The sequence below is a fragment of the Leptopilina boulardi genome, unplaced genomic scaffold (assembly GCF_019393585.1).
Source record: "Leptopilina boulardi isolate dan_hultmark-lab unplaced genomic scaffold, ZJU_Lbou_2.1 LbouV2_112, whole genome shotgun sequence".
In the NCBI taxonomy this organism is placed as follows: domain Eukaryota; kingdom Metazoa; phylum Arthropoda; class Insecta; order Hymenoptera; family Figitidae; genus Leptopilina; species Leptopilina boulardi.
In genome coordinates this window covers 547,935-566,568 of record NW_026137655.1, presented here as the reverse complement: position 1 = coordinate 566,568, position 18,634 = coordinate 547,935, and the positions used below count along the sequence as shown (strand labels likewise).

At 29.8% G+C, this 18,634-nt stretch overlaps 2 protein-coding genes across 5 annotated transcripts; one reads left to right on the top strand and one right to left on the bottom strand.

The window, feature by feature from the left end:
• Nucleotides 1-38: 38 nt before the first annotated feature.
• Nucleotides 39-14,744, top strand: LOC127278468 (serine/arginine repetitive matrix protein 2). 4 transcript variants are annotated; one of them, XM_051300211.1, is made up of 15 exons: nt 39-410; nt 1,703-1,871; nt 2,048-2,128; nt 2,213-2,279; nt 2,353-2,702; nt 2,818-3,051; nt 3,313-3,393; nt 3,799-4,320; nt 5,363-5,589; nt 6,927-12,378; nt 12,695-13,082; nt 13,319-13,416; nt 13,660-13,788; nt 13,924-14,054; nt 14,209-14,744. In XM_051300211.1, exons 2-15 carry the CDS (start codon nt 1,752-1,754, stop codon nt 14,225-14,227), a joined length of 7,899 nt encoding a protein of 2,632 aa, XP_051156168.1. In that variant the 5' UTR covers nt 39-410; nt 1,703-1,751; the 3' UTR covers nt 14,228-14,744. The 4 variants fall into 4 exon arrangements, with proteins under 4 accessions (XP_051156168.1, XP_051156163.1, XP_051156183.1 ...); XM_051300206.1 differs by having other exon boundaries at nt 12,695-13,103; XM_051300226.1 differs by lacking the exon at nt 3,313-3,393.
• Nucleotides 14,745-15,155: 411 nt separating this feature from the next.
• On the bottom strand, nt 15,156-18,612 carry LOC127278497 (lysosomal aspartic protease). Its single transcript, XM_051300233.1, has 8 exons — nt 18,368-18,612; nt 17,351-17,598; nt 16,957-17,075; nt 16,582-16,781; nt 16,261-16,383; nt 16,037-16,184; nt 15,839-15,931; nt 15,156-15,549 (listed from the first exon to the last, which is right to left on the bottom strand). The coding sequence occupies exons 1-8, from the start codon at nt 18,427-18,429 to the stop codon at nt 15,388-15,390; spliced, it is 1,155 nt and encodes a 384-aa protein (XP_051156190.1). The 5' UTR covers nt 18,430-18,612; the 3' UTR covers nt 15,156-15,387.
• Between the last annotated feature and the right edge of the window lie 22 nt (nt 18,613-18,634).

Here is an 18,634-nt window from a genome sequence, read left to right as displayed (position 1 = left end):
ACTATTTTTGTTACGATTTTTGCATAAAGAGTGCGCTAGTGAGCAATTCATGCATCTTAACATCTGCATGTCGATAGTGTAAATTTTTGTGTAATTTAATTTTAAAAATTTGGTGAATAGATTCGCTATTTTAAAAGTATTTTTAAATTATATAGTTTTAATTAGTCTATAATTGTTTGAAATTAAAACACAAAAGCTTCCTAATTCTTATTCAAACAGCGAATTTAATACTAAATTTTCCATATATATATTTCTGTGACTAAGAAGCCATCTTGAATGAGAAATAGCGCAACGTCGCAAATGTCCACGGCGTCTTAAGCCAAGATGTCGTAAAATTCTGATAGAAGCGTACTGTGAATTGTCAATATTTGTAAAGTTTATTAACGCTCATCGGATTTTAATCTCAGTAGGTAATATTCTTTTAAATAAATTCATTTTGATAATGATAATTGAACGGGTATTAAAGTGTTGGAGAAGAGTGCAAAATGGTGGTATTTCTTTACCTCTTCTGACAAGAGTATTTCCCTCTGTTTAACATCCTTAAGGAAAAGAATCTGTCGAAATTAAAGTTGATACCCTTGGTTGTGATTATTAGTGCTGAATGTTAGAATAAAACATTTTGATTCTTAATTAAAAGTAATTTTTAGTATAACGCACCTTGACGTTTGAAAGTGAGTTGGAATAAAATTGTTAAAGCGACGTTTATGGGTGCGATCTCTGTGTCAAAAGAAGCTGTTAATTTCCTTATAAAAATGAAATATTGAAAAAGAAATATTTAGATGCATGTTTTTGGATATGGAAATTAATTAAGAGTGTGTTTTATGCTATTTGGTTCAATACAAGTATTACCTGTGTAATCAATGATTTGTGAGTGATCGAATACCTTTTGATCGAGGTCGGTTATAAAATTGTCTACGTACTTCATTTGTCAAATTTATTTAAAAATCCTAAATTTATATATTTTCATTATGAATTATTTTTGTATCTTTTAAAAATGTCAATTTCAAAACTCAATGTTTGCTGATGATAAATAAGTTGATGCTTAATTATCAGCTTCTACTCATTAGAGATCTATTTCTTTTTCACTAAATAAATACAGTTATTTTAATATAAGTAGAAATTAAATTTCTTGTTCTTTCAATTTTATATTTGTTAACTATACATTTCTTTTTGAGAAAAAAAAATGTATGTATGTATGTATTATTCTGAGAAGTCGTATTTGTAATCGTATGAAACTTGTATTTTAGTTAGAATTTGTTCATATTTTGATTTAAAAATACGTGCAGATGCAAGTTAAACAGCTGAAACTGCTAACGGTTTCTACAGGAAAAATCGCTTGTATATAGAAAGTATTGATTTTTTTTTCGTGGGCAAGAAATCGTAAAGGTTCAGGTTCTGTGTAACCAAAAAGCAGTAAAGAATTTTATTACTTATATATATTTAATAACAATGTATTGTTATTGTATATTTTTAATGTCAAATATTTGATATTTAAAATATCTAATTGAATTTAATTATGTATTTTTAATTTTAAATGTATTATAGCAAAAAAAGGGGGAATCATTTCGTTCACCTCAAGTATTTTCGCTCTAACGACTTATAAATAATTTTACTCTTGATAATAATAGTAATATTTAATAAATTGTTAATGTTTAATGTTCCTGTAACATATTTTAACGAAATTATTGCCTTCTGTACACAGTTGAACTTGAAGATATGAAGTGAATGTAAATTCATTTCAAAGTTTCAAAATGTCAAGTGATGGCGAGAGGATTCAAAAAACATCCAAATCCCGTAGATTGATTATATGTGATAGTGATAGCAGCGAGGACTCAATAATTATTCGAAATCATCGCAAAAGGAAGACTCACGTATGTATAGGATATTTTTGTGTCATTTAATCAAAAATTTGTAAATCATTGAGTTCTTTTTATTTTCAATTACAATAAATCAAAAATTATTGTGAGTAATAATAATAATAGAGAATGAATAATAAAAATCAAAAAAATTGTTAATAAAAAATAAATTATGTTTTTTAAATCAACAGCAACGAGTTGTCAGTGATGGAGAAGGCAGTGATGAAGATAGTGATGTGCAAAAACCAGTAAGCAACAAAAGAAAAATCCACGTATGTATTGTTTATAAAAAAAAAAGAATATATTAATATTTTTATATCAGTGACCAACAATCTGAAAAAAATACTATTTTACAGCGATTAGTTAGCGAAAGTGAAACCAGTTGTGGAAGTAGTGACACTGAAATTACTGGTCCTAATTTCAGTAAGTATTGACTATTTTCTTTTTCTACAATTATATTGAATCAATTTAATAATTCGTTAATTTTCCTCATCAGACGATAGTGATACCGGTTCAGAATGGCAATCTGACTGGGACAGTATAAACGAATCAGATAATGATGTACCATCGTCAAATGCAAAGGACGAGAAAAAGATGAAGAAAATTAATGATGGTGAAAATGAATCAACATCCGGCGCTGGATTTGAATCTGACAATAGCGATGGACAATCTGAGAAATGTCCAATTTGTTTACTGCCATTTAGAAAACAAGAAATTGCAACTCCATCATCGTGCGAACATTGCTTCTGTCTTGAATGCATTTTAGAATGGAGTAAAAATATCAATACTTGTCCAGTGGATCGACAAACATTCACCGTTATTAATGTCAAATCACACACTGGAAAGGTTATTAATTTTCATCTAAAATTTAAATAGAAATTATAAATTTATGAAGAAAAAATCAATATGAAAAAATTAATTTCTTTTAAGTTTAGTTTAAAATATTATGTTTTTTTTTTAGATTTTGAGGCACATTCCTATTGAAGTGAAACAACCACTTGAGGATACAATTCAAGAAGATCCAACTTTCTGTGAAATTTGTGGCGATTGTGATCGAGAAGATCGGATGTTGTTGTGCGATGGCTGTGATTTAGGATATCACATGGAGTGTCTACAACCTCAATTGTTCCAAGTTCCCTTAGACGAATGGTTCTGTTCAGACTGCTCACAAAATATGCAAAATGATGCTGAAGCTGTAAGTATATATTTTTCATTTATTTTTTTTATTTTAAAATCAAAAAATTATTTTCTGTATTTAAAAATAATGATCTTTAGAATTACTTGCGTACCAATTAAAGATCCAAATTATTAGATTTTTATAATAAAATTTTCTATTTTTAAATCCTGTACTTCGGGGATAAAATTAATTAGTAACTTAACGTTCAAACCTTAATTATTGAAATGTCGATAAATCCTCCGGGATTTATGGAAGGGAATTGATAGTATGTAATTTCAGATATCTCGACATGACTTACGTAATTTCATGCGTTTTTCGGCAATAGAGAGTGTAGTTGGGCCTAGAGTTCATGAAAACATGGTAACATTTTTTTTTTCTTTTGGTTTATTTAGGAAATTGTTTTCAATGAAGAAAAATTGGTTAACACATTTTGTAAAATTAAAGAAACATGACTCTTATTTGTAAAATGTTTTATTGGACGTTATGAGCCAAAAGTTTTGAACATTCATATGAACGAAATTTTTTTTGCAACTTCTTTTAGTACGTATTTTATTACAAAATATTGTTTAAAATATCTAAAAAGATGTTAATAATTGTTTAATTTACTGTTTTATTTTACATGGTCATCATAATTTTTAATAATTTATAGATTGAAAAAAATATTTCGTTCATATGAATGTTCAAAACTTTCGGCTGATTGGACGTTACATTTATTAATTTAAAATTTTGAAAAATTGTAATAATGTTCTTTCATTTTCATTACAGATTGACATTGATCTCGATGAGGTTCCGGATTTAATAGAAGAAGCTCGTCGTCTCGGTCTTTCGTACGGTCGTACACGTGGTCGACATCAAATTCAGAACACGTTTAGTCCGCGTATTATTCCGCGTACACGTCAAACTGAACGTGTTCGTGCAAATATTCGCGCGGGTCGTCGTAATTTATCACGTGAAACACGGGCACGCGAACGTCGACGTCTCTTTGATCCGGATCAACCATCGACGTCGTCCGGAATTGAATCGATTGGCGAAAATAGTCGTAGTCGTTCACCCGATATTAACGCGCCATCCACATCAAGTGGACGTACAAAAACAACACGTCGTGCAACAACAAAAAAAAGTAAAACAAGTAAGAGCAAAACTAAAAAACGAAATAATACAATATTACGTGAAGTGCGAATTACCGAAATAAACGATGAAGGTGAGGAAGAGGAATTTGTTACTTATGTGAAAGTCAAGGAAACCACAACATCAACAAGCAGAAAAAGAAAAACCAAGAAACGCAAGGTACATTAATGTCTTCATCGTCACTAACATTAGTGTCAAAAAATAAATCAAAAATTCTTCTTCATTTCCGAACAAAAAAAAACAATAACAAAATGCCAAGCGTTCAAGTTTCATTAGATGAAATTACATGTTCTTCCTATAGACTAATTAATAATTAAATAGTGAATTAATACTCATTTTTTATTAATTTATGAAACAAAAACTCATTTTGTGATTATTTTTATAGTGTGTTTCTTATTATTTTCGTCTCATGTATCAATCATTTTTTTAAATTGTGAATAAATGATTTTCTTAATGAACGCACTTGGCTTTTTTTTGTAGTTACTTTTTTTGTGATAAATGCATGTATTTTTTTTTTTTTTGTCTATTTAAAACTCACAATTTTTTTTATTTACATTATTTATTAACGTAATAAGCATTTTTCATTTTCATGTTTTGAAATAAGATTGGCTTGAATTTCAAAAAATTGACAAATCTTTGTTTCGAACAATATTTATAAGTAAAAGAAAATTTTAATATTAGAATTCTATTTGATCATTAATAAGTATATGAAGAAAAACAAAACTGAAAGAACTAACAAAATTAGAACGAATTTTCTGATTTTTATTTTAGAAATTTACATTCGCTTATTTTTTTTTTTTAAATTATACATTTATTTATTTTACCATACCTAATGAGAAGACTTTATTTTGCAAATGAATAGAAAAAAGTAAATTTCCTTTAATAAAATTTTAAATGAAAATGTTTGAATATCAATTGTATTTGGATTATGCACAAAGTATCTTGAAAAGGTAAACACAAATCGGAAATGGTTAAAAGGTATAATAACGAAACAAGGTTAAGGTATACAATTCAATTTTTATTGTAAAAAGTAAATATTTTTCAGTTATACTTAATAAATAAAATTTATTTATTGTATTAAATGCATAAAATGTGTTAAAAACTTTAAAAATATAAATAGATGCACAAAGTAATGAATAGATCTAAATTAAAATTGTACAAGACTTTTTAGTAATAAATGTAAATTTTTTTTTTCTTTCAGGGAAGACGGAGAAGGAAAAATAAACGTCGGGCACGAACAGTGTTATCGGTAGTTAACGCGAAAAGACAAAATAAAGGAATGCCTCTTTTAAAGGCAAAAATAAATAGAAACGCTTCTGAAGTAAATGAAACTGGCTCCATGATTTCATCAGAAAGATACAGAGCTGGCATACCACAATTAAACATTTTTGGAAGTGGGCTCACCTTAGACTCTCTCCTTAGTCCTGGGTAAGTGAATATTTGTTAATTAATAATAATGTAACTTTTCCAGACAATCAAATAAGATGATAAGGGCATCATTTTTTTTTTAAGTTCTTTCGCTTATAATTTAAATAATTTAAAAAAAGCAAAAATTATTGCACCAATATTAAAAACAAAAGTTTAAAGAAAATAAAATTAAAGCAAACTTTTCGTGGGCTTTCTATGGGCTCATTAAACATTTGAAGCAAAATAGTATTGTTTCTTTTTTAATTATTAGGCAACTACATTATCGCAATTTCTTGAAAAAAAACCGAAATTAAACGATAATGTTTCAATTAATTAAAAAGTTTAATCAGACAAAAAATCGATTAATGATAAATTTTCAAAATATATTTCGATTGTGTTTTTAAAAGACATGATATTTAAAAAAAAGTCTTTTTATGAAATTAGAAACTCAAATTAAAATGGAAAATAATTATGAATAAAATCTGCATTTCCAAAATTTCATTCAGTGAAATAGAAATAGGCAAATATTTAGAAAATAAATAAATTTTTCTCTATTATTTAATTTACGATAGTTTAGGTTGATCAGTTAAATCGTAATCTGATTAATTATCGTACATTAATATAATAATAATTATAGAAGAATATAAAAAATTTATTTAGGCAGGTATAAAAAAAAATGACGTCACTGACGAAGAAATCTAAATTTTTATAAAAATGCGTTATTCAACCACACTCATCCTAAATAACGGCTGAGATAAATGGATCTTTTAGTAATTATTTTTAATTCCCAAATCAAATTGCACACAATACACATTGTTCTGAATTGTATCAGTTTATATTTTAATTATAAGTTGTTTCTTTAAAAAATTACACTAATTCTTTATGTTCGAGAATGAAAATTTTTTCCTCGAAAAATTGTTGCACACTTACTCGTGACAGTTTCTTATACTTCCTCTATGAGAAAACGTTTGTTATTTTTATTAAAATTCAAAATTTTATTAATAAAAATAATAGAAATAATCATATTTTTCTTTAAATTTCGAAAATTTAATATTGATAATTAAATTGTAATTTTTTTTTTGTAAACAGTAAATTAAAATAAATAAAAAATAAATTTATCTTCAAATTTTTAATCAAAAACTGTCGCGAATAAAGTATATTACTTTTTTTTTTTTTGTTCAAAAAGCAACAATTTATCTGCGAAAAATAGTTTCGAATATAAAGAAATCTTTAACAAGACTTTGTCTTTTTTTTCGTCTAAAAAGAAAAGGTTTTGTTAAAAGATATATTGTTAAATGTGAATTAGGAAAATTGTACATGCATTTCAGTGGCATGAATATGTATTTGTTTCCAATTAGGTCCGAAGATGAAAACGATAGCACATTTGGTCAGGGTCCAGCAATTGTCGCACGACCACGAAGGAATATTTCAACAATCAGACGACGAATGGCACTCAAAGGAATTATCAATCCAACAGTCAACATGGAAGATACTGGAAGTTCAAATTTACTCGACAGTATTCTCAAAAGTCAAGAAATTTGGCATAATCAAAAAAGTCAAATCTCTGTTAAAAACGATGGCTCATTACGAGTTCTCAATAATGAAGGGGAAAATAGTTGCAGTATCAATAACAATGATAGTCCGATTAAGAAGAAAGAATCAAATACACCTGATAAATTACCCGGTAAAGATCAGCCTTTGGATTTGTCGAATGTAAATTCAAATGATATAACACAAGCACCAATGTATAATAGTCCACGTGGTGGTGGAAATCGAGGAAATTTCCGTGGTGGATACAGGGAAAATAATCGTCAAAGTCATGGTGGTCAGGGTTACAGTGGACGTGATTCTTATTCAGGTGGTGGAAGACGTAGTTACGGAGGTGGTGGCGGCGGTGGTGGCATGAGAGATGACTTTAATAATCGTGGTGGTCCAACAGAAAATTTTAACACAAATTTCCAAGTTCGTCCACCAGGACATTTTGGTACTCCACCATTTCGCAATCGTAATCCTCAACATTTTCGCAACGAGAGAAATCGTTATTCAATGCCAGAAAGATTACCATTTAATGAAGGTGGCAATGAGAGACCACCATTTCCATTTTCTGACAATTTCACAAGAGGACCACCACCTTTAATTCGTCCCTTAATTCCACCTGGTCCCCCTGCTCAATTGAGAATGCCAATTCCACCAAATAATGTACCACCTCCACCTGTTAGCGAGGAAGAATTTACCGAAACACCAAGCCAACAAACGGACATACCTTTTGAACCAATATTGCCTTCGGAATCAGCTGAATCACAACCGAATAAAACAAACGATGAAGAATTAGATATTTATAGTGATATGGTTGGACCAAGCAAAAACGTGGAAAGCGAAAGTCAATCACACGACAGTCCCAATAATCCAAATACTCTTCTTCCACCTCCAGAACCACCATCCGGTTTATTGGATTTCGATGAGAATTCTAAAAGTGAAAAAGACAATGACAGTGATCAGGAATTGATTATCGATGACACGCCAAAAGATGATGCTCCAAAGAACGAGAAAACTGACGATAAATACGATCCATTTAATGACGAGGAAAGTGACAGTAATGATAGTAATAAACGTACGAGTAACATTGACATTGATAAAATTCCCTCTCCCAAAGATCCACCACCCTTAGAACCACCACCGTCACTCGAAAGTTTTGCTGGCTTAAATATTCTCAATGTCGACGATGATTTCACTGCACCACCAATAAAATCGGCAATTCGATTAACAGCCTATGATGACGATGAAGAGGACGATGATTCACAAGCAGATTGTCCAAACTTTTCGATTTATTCATCAGAAACAATGGACGTTGCCCGTCACACCGAACAAGAATTATCATCACAAATTGGTCCCCTTGAACCCCCACCATTACCACCAGAAATGCCTGATTTACCCGAAGATGAAGATATTATTCTTGGCGATGTTCAAACTTGTGATTTAGCCGACATTCCCGAACCACCAACACCCTACATTGAAGCACTACGCAAAGAGAGGCAAACAATAAGTAAAATTCCACCAAAGAAAATATCATCAAATGATTCAAGAGGAAAAATCACATTCAAAATAAATACATTGAAATTAAATAATAAATTTGGTAATTTATATGACGAGATGGATAAGGAAATGGAAAGTTCCATTGAACAGGAGAAAGATGATTCGAATTGTAAGGAGAAAAAGAAGAAAACAAAACAAAAGGATTCTGATAATAATATGGAAATTGATTCTGATAATTCGGAAACAAAAGATCTTGACAATAAAGTAGATGCAATCGATGAGTCAGAACTTCCAACACAAAAAATTCACATTGATGATACAGAATCAGAAGAATGTGATTCACAACTACCGACACAAAAATTCTCTGAATCACCCGCTGAAGATATTTCAGAGCTTCAAACACAAAAGCACGATATTTCCGAATTGGAAACACAAAAAATTGAAGATATATCCGAATTACAAACACAAACATTGGATTCAACGAAAGAAGATATCAGTGATTGTCCAACACAACTTTTAAATGAAGAAATCGATTTATCAGAATTGCCAACGCAAATTATTGATAATTCAGATAATCAAACGGATATACAACCCGATGAATCGGAGCTTTCAACACAAAAAATTGATTCAGAAGAAAGTTACAGTCCAAAAGGTAGTGGAATGATGACACTTTATAGTCCCGATGTTGCAGTACCAGTAGTTTATAGTCCAAAAGAAGACAATGAATCTGATAGAAGAACCCCTGAGTTAAAGGATCGAAAACAAGTGGAAAGTGATAGTGATGAAGGAAGAACTCCCGAGAGAAAGGAAATTGATGATAACGAGAAATTAGGAAAAAAAGATGATAATGATGATAAAATGGATATTGCTCGAAGTCCCGATACTGTTATTTCAATTGCCGATACAATACAATCATCGCAAAATGATGATTGTGAAATTGTTGAACCAAGACCTGATAATTTATTAACCAACGAGGAAGATCAAGAGAAAGATGAAACAGAATTACCAGATAAATTGCCAACCGATTGTGATGATTTTCCACTTGAGAAAGAAGGTGCCTCTGAAAGAGATGCTCCAGAGCAAGAAATGTGGGATTCCGATGGTGGATATACACCATGCAAAGATGAATTACCCTTAAAGGAAAAACGACAAAAATCCGTATCACCATTCGATGAAAGTGGTCTTGAGCCAATAACACCGACAAGAGATAAAAACGATGATCTTGATCGTTGTCGAACACCACCAGCTTACGCTGGACTTGGAACTGAAGCAATTTCCGAAACCGATGAGGCAATGAATTTTGAAGATGAATTAACATTGCTGTCATTGAGAAAGGAGAAGGAAATGGAAGAAGGTGAAATACCCGATGAAGGAAGACTCGCACGAAAAGATCGTGCCAAGGAAAACAAAGGTGATGATGATGATGACGATGCCAAGAGGAAAAAGAAAAAGGATAAAAAAGAGAGAAGCAAAGAGACAGAGAAGAATAAAGAAAATATATCATCAGAAAATTTCTCTTGGAAAAAAATGACTAAGAATACAAAGGATCGAAATTATCGTGAGAAGGATCGACGATCACGATCCAGAGAGAAGGATAAAGACAAAGATAAAAAGAAGAAAAAGGAAACTGTTAAGAAAAAAGAGAAACGCAAAGAATTACCAAGATATGACGTGAGAAAAATTGTTTCCGAAAAACCACGTTCTAGAAAAGATGAATATGGAAGAGATATTCGTGAATTGTCTCACAGTTTAACAAGAAGCAAATCAAGAAGTCGAAGTCATTCACGAGCTCGTAGAAGTCTCTCAAAAGTACGTAGAAGTCGATCCTATTCACGACTTCGTTCCAAATCAAGATCACGATCCAAACGTCGATCATGGACAAGAGATCGAGATCTTGGAAGAATTTCCCGAGGAAGATCCTATTCAAGAGGAAGATCTCTATCACCAAGAAGACGCAAATCACCAAGAAGAGGTTCCATATCGAGAAAACGAAAATCAAGATCCCTATCAAGAAGAAGAAGATCCTTAACACCTCGTCCTCGTGATCGTCGTAAGAGATCACCATCCCGAAAACGTAGATCCCGCACAAGATCAAAGTCCCGTGATAGAAGAAAAGATAAAAAGAAACACAAGTCACGAAGTCGTTCCCGATTACGCAAGAGATCAAGAACAAGAAGCGGAAAAAGAAATTCAAAATCCCGTGACAAGAAACACATGAACAGAAAACCAATAAGTAGAACCAGATCAAGATCACCCGCAAGATCATTATCACCCCAGCAGAGGGATCGCAATCGTAATTGGGAAATGAGCGAAAAATTGATAAATCGCGAACAACATTTCCGACAACGTGAAGATCGTGAATCATGGAGTGCCCAATGGACTCCATCATTGTCAGCCTCAAGATCAAAAACTCCCGAGCGTGTCAATGATCTAGCAGGACGTGGATGGACACCGCCACATGGTCTCGAAAACGTGACAGTACCACCAAAGAATTTGACCGTTATTCTCACCAATAAGGAAGCAATCAAGAAAAAGAAGAAAGAAAAAAAGAAAGAACGTCGAAAGCCCAAGGATGTTGAAAAACGAAAAAAAGGAAAACGAATGAGAACCCCACCACCATTAAAAGAAGTATTTGCCAGCGGTGATAATATTCTCGTCAGTGTATGTTTCAATAAAGACAATGAGGGTAATCAAATACAAACCGAGGAATTACCAATGGAAACAATACCACTGATGCCACCAACAAAACGTCGACGTCGTGAACCATTACAAATTGAACCGGCAAAGAAAACAAAAAAAGATAAAGTCAAAGAAAAACGTGCAAAATCCCCCAAGGCAAAGAAAGACAAAAAGAAAAAATCAAAAGCCGCCGAAATTGCCGCTACAAAAAAACCAGTTGCCGTTATTGATTTAGATCAATCACCATTCAGAGAACAAACACCATCACCTCGAGATGTAATTGTTTTAAGTGACGATGACGAAAAACAAGCTCAAGCTCTAATAGCAATGGAACCACATCAGTCTTCTCAAACAACACCCTCACGTGATCAATTTGTATCACAAGGGCCGAAAACACCTCCCGAGCCTCAAGTGAAATTCTCCATTAATAAACAGGCAAATAACTTGAGGCCATCAATGATGAATCCTCTAATGGAAGAAGAAGAAGAAGAAGAGGAAGAGGAAGAAGAAGAGGAGGAGGAAGAGATTGACGAGCGAGTTGATGAGGAATTAGAATTAAGAGCTCAGGAAGAATTGGAATTACGATTGAAAATCGGTCCCAATACACCACCTGAACCTCCATCATCACCACCGACATCTCCGGACGCTTATGATCCATTTGATCCAACTAAATCACGATCACCAACACCTGTTCAAAGTCAAGAGGCAACACCTCTCAATGATGAACGTAATCAACGCACTTCACCAAGGAAGCATGATTCCAATGATACTCCATTGACATCAAGTGAAAATCAAGATCAAGAAAAACAGGTGTCTGATAAACAGGCGGAAAAACCAAAAATCATTTCAATGGTCACGATTAAGAGAGCATCGTCACCAAAGAGAGATACATCGCCGGCAAATGATAGTCAAACTGATAATGTCAGTGTAAGTGAGAGTAGTCCAACGAAAAATCAACAGAATTTACAAAATGCTCAATCAACTGTTACTACTTTCCCAACAATTAATCCAGTTCTTGCAACAGTTGCTGCTGCTGTGCAGCGAAGCAATATATTTAATACAAATGCTCCTGCAACGACACAAAGGAATCTTGCTCAGGTACGTGTGATTGTTAAACGAAAAATTGGATAAACAATCAAATCTAAAGTTAATCCACATTTTCGTATCTGACGATAAATGACTTTTTATTGATTGTTTTATCTGATTTTTTTTTCTTAAATGTAAATGAGATTTTCAAAGTTAACCACTTCGAATAATGAAATGAAAAAAAAGTTCTTAATTATTTAATTTATATGATAAATAATTTCTAAAACAATTAAATTTAAATTAAAACAAAAATTGAAATGGTTAACTTAAATTGAAATTCAATCATATGAGGCATAAAATAATTAAAAAATATATTGTAAATTTTCAGACAAATCGCATTTCGCCAAGTAATCAAATAAAACAACGACCCCTTGAAAGACCACAATTACCAAATTTGTTTACTAATTCAATAAAGACAACAGCTCTTCGTGCATCAAAGCCAACAAATAAAACTAATGCATTGGGACAAAATGGCAATGATACGGAAATGGTTAATGATGTTATTGATATGTCATCGCCATATTCACCTGGTTCTAGTATCAGCGACGGAATGTTTGATCCCCCTAGTCCTTATAATACTCCTCCACCAGAAAAATCCAAATCCAAATCAAATAAGGATCCTAAAAAAGATGCCTTTGATATTTTATTTGGAGCGTCGCCAGTTAATGCACGAAATGCACCAAAAGTCAAAGTCAAGAAGGATAAGAGAAAAAAAAGTGTGTACCCAGTCACGCTTGGTAAGAACGCTTCTTATTTTCAGTTTTTTAATTTTTAATTAATTTACTTTTTTTTTAATAATTTTTTTTTTAAAGGTATTTTCTCAAACAAAAACTTACTAATATTATTTTTTATTACTTTTATCATTACTTTTTTTATATTTTGCTGCTTAAATAGTTTTATTATACATATTGATATGTTTTTATTACTTATACTTTTCATTCATTTTTTTTAGGTACCAATCCCAAAGTTGGCGTTCGCATGGATGAAAATCAATTGCAAATTTTGGATGATCTACCAAGTTCTGCAGTGGAAATGCAAGTCAAGGACAAGGTTCGTTGAAAAGAATTTACTTGCTTTTTAATTTTTTATATATTTTTCAGTTTCTTTATTCCAATATTTTCTTTATTTTGTATTTTTTAAAATTAATTCTTCTTTATCTGACATTTTTTCTTATATTAGTATGGTTTTTATTTTAATTTTTTTTATTGTCCTTATTTTATTTGTTCTTTTTTTATTAAAATATAATTTTCTATAGTGGTTGAATGCGTGAATTATATTGGAATAATTTTACAGTTCTTGAAGAAGCTCAATCGACAGGAAAGAGTTGTAGAGGAAGTGAAACTGGTATTGAAACCACATTATACTAAAAAGCATGTCACGAAAGAAGAATACAAGGATATTATGCGAAAAGCTGTGCCGAAGGTAAATATATTTTTCTTTTTTTAATTTAATTTAAAATTTATTTTTTAAATATTTGTAAATTGTTAAATATTAATAATAATAACATCAATATCATATTAATTTATAAATATTTGTAATTTTTGTTTTCTATTTCAGATATGTCACAACAGATCTGGTGAAATTAATCCAAAAAAGATTGCCGCACTTATTGAAGCTTACGTGAAAAAATGTCGTGGTAATAAAAAACGATCAACTTTAACAACGACTTCTAAGGTGACAAAAACGATGTAAGTTTTCTTTTATATATCAAAATTCTTTTATTGTCTTTAAAAAATGAGTCAATAACAATTAATTTTTTAATTACTTTGTCAAAAAAAAAAAAAATTAATTAATTAATGTAAAAACTAATATTAACTAATTCAATAAAATGGTATTTTGCAGAAAAAATTTATGGAGTTGATCACAGATAGAAAGTTTTAGAAGAATAAATCTCCTGGATTCGATAGGAGGGTTATTAGATCGCGCGTGAAAGTTTGGAATTTGGTAAGTGTTTTTTGTGAAAATAATAATAATAATAATAGTAATACAAAAAAAAAGAAAAACAAAAAATTACCAACAAGTTAATCTTCACAACGGCAATCGAACAATGTGTATTGTATGTACATAATTAACTAGTTGAAATTAAGCGCAATATTTTTATTTATCTAAGTATACTACTTAAAAGATCCAATACACTTAACTTTATTGTTAATTTTAACTATAGATAATTAGACTATTATTTAATAATCAATATAAATAAACTTTTAAAAGTGTATTAAACATTTTTGAATGTACTGTTAAAAGCACATTCGTATTAACTATTGTACGTAAAATGAATTGTAAAGCAACTTTTACATTGTACTCTGAAAAAATAATTCTATACAATGGCGTTTCAATAGAATCATATGTACTTCATTAAAGTGATTGCATTAAATCTATAGATTCGTCTCTAATTTGTATATTTTTAACTTAGAACACAGATTTAAGACGATAACCGTTGTAAGCCATCGAAAATAATTTAAAAAAGAACAACATAATTTCGATGTAGTGACGAAGGTAGAATTACTATTAAAAAAAAAAGTTAAAATTGTATACAAATATAATAGAGCAAATTAATGTTTTTTTTTATATAGAAAAAAAACACGTAACTAAGATTTGAATGTGCAAAAAAAATGTGTTACAAAATTAAAAACGTATTAAGAAATTTTAAATATAAATTTCGATAAATGCAATTATTAATATTGTATTTACTTTCTTAAAGTTTGAAATATTTTTTTTTTCATTTCTTTTTTAAAATTGAAATTTTTGATTTAATTTAATTGTGGATAGTTAATAATAAAATTGAAATATAATGATAAAAAATATTTATTGTTCAGTGGCAAAATTTGTTCGTAAATCATACACACACTACGATAAATTCATTTACGAGTGTAATAGACAAATATCACTTTCAATATTGGAATAAACACATGATTGTTTAATAATCATTTTTATATAGGCTAGGAAAAATCACAATTATTAGGAAATTGGTAATTAAGCCTCATCGCGTTAACAATATATTGCTTAAAAATAAGTAATGATTTATTTGGCAATTGCAAATCCAATACGATTGTTGCCCATGTCGAATTCAGTATAGAAACGACCAATGAAAACATCTCCCAAAATCCATAGTGGTCCATTTGGTGGAGGAATATCAATTCCCATAAATCCACTAAGACAAACAGTTTTGCCAAATTGAGAGACCTATATAAAATAGAAAAAATAATATATAACATTAAAAATAATAATACAGCCCTGCAAAATTTGAACCAGTTAATTTTTGATTAACTCGTAATTAAATTATAATTTAAATAACTTATTTGCTAAATTTTCACTACTAAACCCAAAAGTCATTTATTGTTTATGTAACGATACTGAAATCACATGACGACCTTTCAAGACCTCAGTATCTTGAAAAAGATATATTGTCTGGTATTTTGCTACTTTCAAAAAATTATAACTAGTTACTTTAAGTCAGTAAAATATTAATTACTTTTAGAATGTAGTCCTCTCCTTTTAAAACAAACTTTTTGCCAGCAAAGATGAATTCAATTTCAGGCAAATTAGGAACCTCATCACAGGTGACCTGAGAAATAAATTTCACATTTCAATTCTCAGTTTAAAGAATAAATATTTTGAATTTAGGATTTAATCATTGTTTTTTTTTTTAATAATGATAAATTATACTTACAATCCATTCACCGCCGACAATTGGTGTAGCACCAATATTTTGATTGAGTTTCTTAATTTCATCGACAGGTCCAGCGATGAGAGAAGTGCCAGTGTCGGCAATAGCTTCGCATCCATTTTCACAAAAAGCATTTTCACCAATCATTACTCTTCAAGAAAATGAAATTATTTTAATTAATTTTTCTTTTCTTTATTTTACCGAAAAATATGAAATAAAATACATACTTATCCATTCGGAATTGCCAATAAGCTTGACGATCGACTGGGACATAAGTGAATTCTCCTTCATAATGATCAGGATCAGATCCTCCCAATATCATTTCACCTCCAATTTCAGCTTTAGGATCTCTATTTAATAATTTATATAATAAAAATTATTCAGTATTAATTTATGAATTATTAAATTATTATTTTCGAAAAATTATAATTTTTTAACTGTAGTGTAAAAAAAAATCTATTATTATTGAAATGAATCGAGTATAACAATTTTTTCAATTCATTTTCTTTATCAAAATAAACATTTGTTAATTATTATTTGGAAATTACCTGTTGAGATAAAAACTGAAAATGGGATCCTGAACTAAACCTTGTTTGACCATATTGTCGAAAACTGGAACTACACCATCGACTGAAATTCTCGAGTATCCCATACCCAAAACTCCATCAAATTTAGCAGCAACAAATGCTAATCCAGGCTCACTCATTGCTTCGGCAAAAGTTTGATTTACGATATCAACTCCAGCAACCTATTTTTATTGTTAATAACAAATATTTTGAATTAATTTAAATTTTCAAAACAATTATTCAATTATAAATCCCTTGAATATATGTAGATATACAAAAATGTGAACTAAAAGAATACAAATAAAATAATAAACACGAAATGTTGTTAAAATACCAAGGGTAAAATTCAATACGTACAGTAACAGTATCTGTAGATAAAAAACCTGAAAGACTTCCACTTCCATAATGAATGGAAAATTCAGTTCCATTTGCAACATAGCTCTTGGATTTTTTACTGTTATATTTATTATGAAGCACTGTAATCAAATTTTATTTCATTAATTTTTTAAAAGTTAGACTTATAAATGATTTAATAAAATTGCCTCCAATTTTTATTATATCAAAATACAGAATTAAATATACAACAGAGTGCAAATAGCATCAGAGACAATAAGAAAAATATTTTGTGAATTTTATTATTTATATGATGTGCAATCATTAACATTGTATATTATTTTTATTCATTTTATGCAATGACTAATGCGTTTTATTATTCTTTGTTGTATATATTTATATATATATATATACTCACGGCAAGCAATATTTGTAAGATAGCATTTCTTGGATGGCACCCAAAGATTTGATGATCCAGTGTCAAAAAGAATACTGAATTTTTGCGGAGGTGTTCCCATGGTAATTTCACCATAATATTGAGCATCCAAATAATTGGAAAGTGGTTCTGGTGCAAGACCACCACCATAACGAATTCGAACTATACTAACGTCAGTCCCAACATTTTGCAAAAATCGTCTAGGAGTTTCCGCCTTGTAGACTGGAATCCTTTAAAACAAAATTATTATTTTTAATCAACATTTTGGAATATAAAGAAACAATTTTCGAATATATCTGGAATTTGATTTTTAAATAAAATGAAACTAATGGAAATAAATACAAAGAAAACAAAACTAAAATAAATTTGTATAGAGATTATCTCATTTTTTTTATGATAAATTAAAATAATAACAGATGGCTAAGAAGAGTTCAAGGATCATTGATAATTGAGTGAATCATCCATTTATATTGAGTGAAAGTTTATATTACATATTATATATATATTTTTTTGAAACCACAAAAAGATGAAAGAAAATGCAAGAACAAACTAGAATATATAAAAATATTAGTAGCTTCTGAGACATATATTTATTTATTTAACTCGAATATATTATATTCGGTTCAAATAAAACATTTCTCTGTCTGTGTATATATGCTTCTTTGTTTATTATAAACAATAATAAGTAAATTAAAAAAATGGTTTCGAAAAATATTTACATAATTGAAAAATAGATATCATTAGAGAAAAATCTTTCCTGCTAGCAATTTATATTTTTATCTTCTTTTGTATTATATTATTAAAGAGAATTACGTAAAAACTATCTAAATTAATTTATAGGATTTGGTTAGGTTTGTTCACTTTGTCTAATTTACAGTAGAAAACATTATTAAAATATAATAGAGTATGTAAAATATAACAGAATACAAAAGAAATGACAATAAAATTCCGTTAATTGTATTAGTAAACTATAAGTTTTAAAATTTTAGAAATAATTACCTGAGTAAATCTCCATTTGCAGTAACTGCGACGAAAAATAGTAAAATAAGAGAACGCAACATTTTAGTTATAATGAATTAAACTTATTGATTCACAAGTATTAGAAAATTGCGTTCAATTCAATAAAGTTATCTAGATTCGTTTCAACATCTACTAATTCTGAATGTTCTTGAATTCCTGAGAGAAGTACAGACAGTAGCTTGGCTGACTTTGCGTTTTGTTGTCTTGTCACTGACGATTCAGGATCGGAGTTAGAGGGTGCGTATT